Source organism: Maylandia zebra, linkage group LG5 (assembly GCF_041146795.1).
Source record: "Maylandia zebra isolate NMK-2024a linkage group LG5, Mzebra_GT3a, whole genome shotgun sequence".
NCBI lineage: Eukaryota > Metazoa > Chordata > Actinopteri > Cichliformes > Cichlidae > Maylandia > Maylandia zebra.
In genome coordinates, this window is record NC_135171.1 from 15044153 (window position 1) to 15052670 (window position 8518).

General features: G+C 39.1%; 1 protein-coding gene across 1 annotated transcript; it reads left to right on the top strand.

Moving 5' to 3' along the window:
* Positions 1-3476: 3476 nt before the first annotated feature.
* lyar (Ly1 antibody reactive homolog (mouse)) lies at positions 3477-6089 on the top strand. The gene is made up of 8 exons (XM_012917457.4): positions 3477-4012; positions 4100-4214; positions 4307-4414; positions 4497-4577; positions 4767-5088; positions 5293-5355; positions 5515-5600; positions 5838-6089. Exons 1-8 carry the CDS (start codon positions 3891-3893, stop codon positions 5973-5975), a joined length of 1035 nt encoding a protein of 344 aa, XP_012772911.1. The 5' UTR covers positions 3477-3890; the 3' UTR covers positions 5976-6089.
* Positions 6090-8518: the final 2429 nt, after the last annotated feature.

Below are 8518 nucleotides of genomic sequence, written 5' to 3' on the forward strand. Positions count from 1 at the left end.
GGTGATGGGTCTTAAATTGTCTAAAATTCTTTTGTCCTTACCCGATTTAGGGACCAGGGTAATCAACCCTTGTTTCATGCTTGGCATCAGTTCTTTCTTCTCTATAGATTCTTTTAATGCATCAAATAATAAGGTTCTTAGGTCCTTCCAGAAGAATTGATAAAAATTGGCAGTGAGTCCATCTGTCCCTGGGGACTTTTTTTAATGCTATTTTCATGACCACTAAATCCAGTTCCTCAATTTTAAGCTCTGAATCACACAGATCTTTAAAAGGTTTGTCAATACATGGGATAAGCTTATGAATCTTATTAAAGAAACTATCAGCATCAGCTGCTGAATATTCTGAGGAGTACAGCTCGGAATAGAAAGTGAAGACTTCCCTTTTATTCCCTCTGAAATCTTAACATTCAGTCCAATTTATCAACAAGCTTGTGATTAAATTTCTCTGCTGTCTACATTTTTCCAGCTTACTAAAATATGATGAGTTTTTTTTCACCTGCCTCAAACCATTTTGCTCTCGATCTTATAATGGCACCCTGGGCTTTCTCAAGGTAAAGATCACCTGATTTAGTTTGTAACTCCATCAATTTAAAGGTTTTTCAAAGAACCTTTTTTTTTAAAACGGTTCTTTTAAAAACATTTTAAGGAACCGTTTTTGAGTAATTCTTTAATGAACCATTTTAAATCTTTCAAAATAGAATGTATGATAAATTAAATTTGAGTAGGGTAAAATAAATATGAGCACATAGACATATATTAGTGGTTTATTGCCATTTCATAGTATACCAAAAAAGGCATTTTAAACCTCAGCACAACATCACTACTAATACATGTCACATATTAGTCATTTAAACAGTAATAATTAAATATATGTTTACTAGACTATAAATAAATACATATAAAAACTATACTAAGATAACACAACAATTAATACATGTAATTTTTAATTAATAAAACATCAGAAAGTGATAAAAACACTTTAGAAATAGCAATAGCTTCATAACAGACCAATAAATCAACACATTTCCATCAGCAGATGTTTGCATGTTCAGTCAAAATATTTCAACACCAAGTTTTTGATTAAAATTATCAATGAACTTCAGCCTCACCTTATGTAAGGTAAGTTTCATGTTGGACTCATGGTCCTTTGTTAGTCCAGTTTAGGATATCTCTGACGTATGTATCATATCAAACATATGTCATATCAAAACAACCCCACACCTGCAGTTGTCTCAGTTTTTCACAGGTGTTTCCTGTCAGCTGGTCAACCTCACTCAGGTGGTCATGCATATCAGCCAACCAAAGGACAAGCTCCTCTCTTTGTGCTTCAAATCCCTCCCACTTTGAGACAAGGAGTTGAGAGAGAGAGAAAAGAGTCAATGAAAAGAAGAGAGAAAAGTGAAACACTCCTCAGAAGGTCTGACTCACATACCTGCAGTCGACCTGTGATGGACTCCAGTTTGGCGTTCACATCATCCCAGCAGCGGCTGCACTCCCTCGACAATGCCAGCAGCCGAGCCTGCAGGGTGCCCTGGAAGAGCCAGGGTAATGTTCGACTCCTCCTGGTCAGGCTCTCCAGCTGAGCCAAGGTCTCGCCTCCTGCCGCAGCCTCTGAACACACAAACAAAAATTCCATCTGAAGCAGGAGGTGCAGATTTTTTTTGCTGTTCTTTTCTAAATCCAGGCTTGATCACGTGGAGGTATTTGGAAAACTTTTTTGGCCAGCAGATGACTGTTGTCTTGCAGAAATAAGAACTGCAACCCAAATCAAATGTATGCGATATACAATCAATTCACAAGAACACATTATAAAAGAAAGTCCTGTTGTTGCCTGATTTTAACTGAATTCTTTATCAAAACAGGGTGACAGAATTAAAACGAGTGTTTGCAGCAAATGTGAGCACAAAGCCTCACTTTGTACAAGTCTGCTATTAAAGTTATTAAAGACGACGTTCCTGTTTTCAAGGTACAACTTGGACCTACTGTACGAATCTCATGGATACACACTAAATGAAACAATAGTGTGCACGACTCGAGATTCTGATCCCTCGTTCTCTCCTGGACTGAGACAGCTCTGAATAGCTGGAGTTTAATCTGGTGACAGCAGGTTTGTAAATAAGGTAATCAGGAATATTTTGATAAATGAAAATTGTCCTAATCCAGTTAAAAGAAATTATATTCTTATAGAATTTGAGACCATGGAAGCTAAAGTAAAAGAGGTTAACTTTAAAATCATAAATGAGATTTACCCAACCCAATGAATTTTTAAGACGGAAATTTAACTTAGATGTGTGTACATTTTGTGGAAATGACACTGAAAGTCTGGATCACTTGTTTTTCTACTGTGAATCAGTGCACTGCTTCTGGAATGACATGTGGAGCTGGCTACAGTCCAGGGGAATTCAGTTACCCCATTTGACGGTGACCGTAATAAAATTTGAAATGCTTGCTGAGAATGCAGATTTTGACTTGATGATTAGAACGGTTTTGTTACTGGGAATTTTTTTTATTCACAAATGCAGATACTTTAAAGCTAAACCATGTATAAACGGATGGCTGAGTGACATTAAACTTTGGGCTAAGTTGCTGAAACTTGTGAATAACAAGTAAGCCTGTAAAATTGTTGTATTATTTAAAAAGTTTAATGTATGTTAGAAGGATACCTCCCTATTTAATGATCATGATTGCCCCTTTTTTATTCATATTATTTGTGCCTTTGGTTTCAAATCCTACAATGACAGTTTTTTAAAAAAAATAAAAAAATAAAAATTTCCTTTTATCTTCATTGTTTTCTCTTATCTCGTTGTACCGCTCAACCGAGGATATTTGGATGCTTCACATGTTATATTGCTGTTTATAAATAAAGTTCATTTAAAAAAAAAGAAAAAAGACAGCCCGGGACTGCCCGGGACATTTAAACAATGGATACCTCCGTATATAAACAAATTCTTGCTTTTCTCCCTTTCTTGAATAACAGCACGGTAAAATAAGAAGAATGGCGCCTAATTAATTACATACTTAATAATACAGATTTAATAATATGTCACGTGAAGATTAATCAGACAGATTAACTGTTTACTGACAATTGACAGTGATGGCGGACATCATCATCACTATTCCAATCAATCCTCTCCACACAGACAATCATAAACACACTCGACTACCACTAAATCAAATTTAACCCGTACACAAACACGATTTGTAATGACGCTGGTTCAGTTTACAATAGTGCTCATTCGCTCGGTCAGCAAGTGGCGGTATCCTCGTACACTGGGGAGTAAACTGCCATTAAACGAAACAGGAGAAGAAGAGAACATCTGCACATGCGCGGTACGGATCGGGGAGTCCTGATCCGTAACTATCTTTTTTTTTTTAGTTTTTGTCTACATTATATCGAAATGTTTCATCACTGAAAACATTTTAAAAGATACTTATTATTGTTAACATCTTAACATATATTCCGTAGCTATCGTAAAATGCTTCGAGCGGAAGTAGTAGCCTTTCGCACATGCGTGGTACCGATCAGGTTTCCGGTACGGGTAGTGGTACCCTAATGTGTGTTTGGAAAAGTTTGGAATATAACGAATCCGCTTAACGTTTGCGCTCAAATACGATTTTGAGGCAACTGATTTAATCCGTCGGCTCACACCGTTTTGACCTCCACTTTTCCCAGGAGAGGGTTTGATTTTGTAGTGTTTTACAGTTTTAGGGGACCCGGGTCTGCCGCCGTTCTTTGGCTAACGTTAGCTCGTATCAGCGCTGTCACATGCGTTCAGCTTTCGCATGAGAGTTTAACCGACTCCGGTTTATAGGTCGGTGCCGCAGAGTCTAGGCCGGTTCAGTTTTGACCGTTATCGCTGCACTCTAGCCAAACAAGAGAGTCTTTGAATATGGTGTTTTTCACCTGCAACGCTTGTGGGGAGTCCCTGAAAAAAGCTCAGGTTGATAAACATGTAAATATCTGCCGGGGCTGCCAGGTCCTGTCCTGTATTGACTGTGGAAAAGACTTCTGGTAATTAATGACTGTTTACTGCTAGCCCAGGCTAACAGGCGCTAGATCAGCCTCGGTGCTAACGATTTGTGTGTGTTTGTCTACTAGGGGCGATGACTACAAAACCCACATTAAATGCATCAGTGAAGATCAGAAGTATGGAGGCAAAGGCTACGAGGCGAAAACAAACAAAGGAGATGTGAAACAGCAGCAGTGGATCCAGGTAAGATTCAGGGAAGAAAAAGAAAAACTCTGTAAAGCTTTTGGATCACTTAGGAAAGCCAACTGTTCTGCCTTTATGTCCTTTTACTGAAGAAAGTCCATGAAGCCATGAACAAACCTGGAGTCAGTGCAAAGCTAAGAGATGTCCTCCAGCAAGTCAGTACTTACGATAACGTACCGAGAAAGAAGGCTAAGTTTCAGGTTAGTATTACTTAAAACTGTACAAAGTAATCAGTTTTCACGTTAATGTTGATTCACTGTCACATTTTTCTTTTCCCATCAGAACTGGATGAAAAATAGTCTCAAAATACCAAACCCCAGTCTGCAGGAGGAAGTGTGGAATATACTTGCTGCAGCTGATAACGTAAGTTAGGCTTGTTAGCTCTCATGTTTTTAGTTTTTTCTGTGAATGTGTGCTTATTAAATTTGAATGTTACCAGGAAATGAGTGGAAGCAAACTGCTCCTTTTAACATCAAGTCTGCCATAAAAATAAAGAGTCTAGCATGTTTACAATAGCTGTAGTGATTGTCTTTAACTGCCACTGTCTGACAGGCTTCAGAGCCCCCACAGCCAGCTCAGCAGACAGAGGCTGAAGTCAAAGTACACACTAATGGAAAAGAAGAGCCGAATGGCCACCCAAGTGATGAGGGAGAGAAGAAGAAAAAACTGAACAAACGGGAACGCAAAGAGGCCCGACAGCAGAAGAATGGGAAAGCTACAAAAGGTGCTGAAAATACAGTCGCACAAGAGCTGGAGAAAGAAATGGTGGACAAAAAGAAAAAGGACAGAAAGAGAAAACAGCTCTCTGAAGAACCCAGTGATGATGATAACAGCTATGGCACTGAAAATGAGACATCAAGCAAGAAAACAAAGGGTGAGTCAAGATTTCTGAAGTGCTAGACATTATCTGTTACTGTCATGGTTAAACTGAGTTTAGGTATTCTCTAACACTCAAGCATTGGGGATGTTTACATCAGCAGCTTTGTGAAGTCTGGTCAGATTTATGTTTTTTTGTTTTTTTTTAAGTGTGTGTGTATTTCAACATTTATTAGATAACTCTGTTATCATCCTTTTCCAGTTGATGAAGAAACTGAGGATGCTGATGATCAAGAGGAGACTGAGGATCGAGCTGCTACTAAAGGTACGGTGGAGCTAGCAATGACTAAGATTGCCCTCCTTTATTAAATGATTAGTCAGTGATTAGGCAGCAGAGGTCAGTGTTGCCTCTTTTGTTCAGAGTGAGAAAGTGACCCTTGGTGATTAGTGTCTGTACTGAAAGCTGATTTCTGTTTCTCATCAGGTAAATTTAACTGGAAGGGGAACATCAAGGCAGTACTGAGAGAGTCACCTGACCAGGAAATGTCAGTGAAAAAACTCAGAAAGAAGGTGAGCCATGAAGTGTTTTCATTGCTATATGAAATGAGGATGTAGTTGTTTATGGTAAATGGCCTGTATTTGTATAGCGCTTTACTAGTCCCTCAGGACCCCAAAGCGCGTTACACATTCAGTCATCCACCCATTCACACACACATTCACACATTATTTGTATATCAAACTCTTAAAGTTTCAAAGATCTATAATCTTTTATTAACACTAAAGTAAAAGCTTGCTCATGTTTTTCAGATTTTGGCTGCCTACTATTCCTACACTGGTGATAGGAATTTTAAGAAGGAGGAAGAAGTGCTAGCACTTTTCAACAACAAGATCAACAAAAATCCAAAGCTTAGAGTTTTGAAAGATAGAGTTAGACTTGTAAAGTAGACTCCTTTTGACATATTGCATAGATTTTTTTTAAATTTCAAAGCCATCATTGTCTTATTGTTGTCTTTTAATACAGTTGACATGATGTTGAAGATAAAATGCTTTTACCACCGATTTAAGTGTCCGGTTCCTGTTTGACTTAAAAATTTTAGTACTGTTTAATGTATGACAATTGTGATAGATGGCTGCTCTGTTACGCATTCCAAGCTCGCGGTAAGGCTGGGAAATGGCACCTTATCTGTGGGATTGGATGTTCGAGTGGGGGAAGGGTAACGGGAGAGGTGCACCTGAGGTGAATTAGACTCTCACACGGGACGAAGTTAATGCACATTCCTCGGCACCCCGAACGGGGCTCACTTGGCCAGGGATACAGAAGCCCCATAGAGGCAAGACGCTTGGTGTCAGCCTCAGGTGAAGTTTTAATGCTGTCTGATTTTGCACGACTAGAATGAGCAGTCTCTTTACCCTGTACGCACACGCAGACACACAGACGCACACACAAACAGGAGGAAATCTGCCCAGCTTTATGAAGCTCAGCTAATCCCAGCAGGTTTAACACTGATGCTCATTCATCACACTGCTTACCTTGTAATTGTATATTACATACTTTGGGCTTTAGTCAAGCTGTAACTGAAGTTTGGTAGTATTAAAATGATGTTTTCTAGTCTACCTGGGCTCAGCTGAACTTAATTCTGTTGATTTAATCCAGACCCCCCAGAATGCTGAAACTACATCTTCACTGCAAAACAAATGCATTCATTCAAGCCTTAATCTGCTGTATATGATTAATAACATGCCGTTGGTATCAAAGTGAAATTATGAAACGTACAGCTCTGTGTAAAATGTTGTTATTTATATTTTACTTACAAAGAGCCAGACTTCCTCAAAAAAATATTTTTTTTAAGTGGTCTTGAGCAATAGTTCTTACAGTTTTAGTTTTTCTTTGGACATTCACTGCATTTCACTTATTTTCAGTCTAGTCTGTATAGCTCTCCATTTTCTTTCACTGATCTATGAATTATTCAAGCGTAGAAAAGCTACCTAACTCAAGGAATTTCCAGATGTTGTGCCTGCACAGGCAGCTTAAAAAACAACCGATTTTTATATTGTGTCTTTGGGGACTTTGTAATCAGCAGGCTGACCAGAAAAACCCAATATAATCCATTCCTGGTTATGTGATCTACAAAATGCAGAAAATAACAAGGTTTCAAAGACAAAATAACATTTTTGCATGAATAAAGTGTTTGCCAAAAAGAAAAGTTGGCATAGATTGACATGGTGTGCGATGTAGCTGAAGGATTTTAATATACTGGAATAGAAAAGAAAATGGCATCTGTTGCAGATGTGAAAACCAGCAAAGACTTGACACAGGAGCGAAAAGATGCATCTGGCCTTGTAGTTTTTGTTGAAGCCTCATCACAAATGGTCACTAAACGGCTCTGTCATGATTTGGAGCTCCATTTCAGCCAGCCTTGTTTGGAGATCGTTTAAAATTATTGGATTGAAGAGCATAGAATAGTACCATCAGATTTTGATCCACCAGGCAGTACAATTTGGAAAGTATCTGATTAGAAAAGGTTTAATTTTGCAGCATGAAAATGATCCCAGACACACTGCCAATGCAGTAAAAGCAGACCGGGAAAGAAAAAAACAAAAATCAGTGAAACACTATCAGTCATGGATTGGCCTCTTCAGATAGATTGGGTGGCTCAAGAGTTTTTTTTTTAAAAACTTATTTATTTTTGGTTCATAAAATTGTGATATACAGTGGGGCAAAAAAGTTTAGTCAGCCACCGATTGTGCAAGTTCCCCCACTTAAAATGATGACAGAGGTCAGTAATTTGCACCAGAGGTACACTTCAACTGTGAGAGACAGAATGTGAAAAAAAAATCTATGAATTCACATGGTAGGATTTGTAAAGAATTTATTCGTAAATTAGGGTGGAAAATAAGTATTTGGTCACCTCAAACAAGGAAAATCTCTGGCTCTCACAGACCTGTAACGTCTTCTGTCCCCCACTCGTTACCTGTATGAATGGCACCTGTTTGAACTCATCATCTGTATAAAAGACACCTGTCCACAGCCTCAAACAGTCAGACTCCAAACTCCGCCATGGCCAAGACCAAAGAGCTTTCGAAGGACACCAGGAAAAGTATTGTAGACCTGCACCAGACTGGGAAGAGTGAATCTACAATAGGCAAGCAGCTTGGTGTGAAAAAATCAACTGTGGGAGCAATCATCAGAAAATGGAAGACATACAAGACCACTGATAATCTCCCTCGATCTGGGGCTCCACGCAAGATCTCATCCCGTGGGGTCAAAATGATCATGAGAACGGTGAGCAAAGATCCCAGAACCACACGGGGGGGACCTGGTGAATGACCTGCAGAGAGCTGGGACCAAAGTAACAAAGGTCACCATCAGTAACACACTACAACGGCAGGGAATCAAATCCCGCAGTGCCAGATGTGTTCCGCTGCTGAAGCCAGTGCATGTCCAGGCCCGTCTGAAGTTTGCCAGAGAGCACATGGATGATACAGCA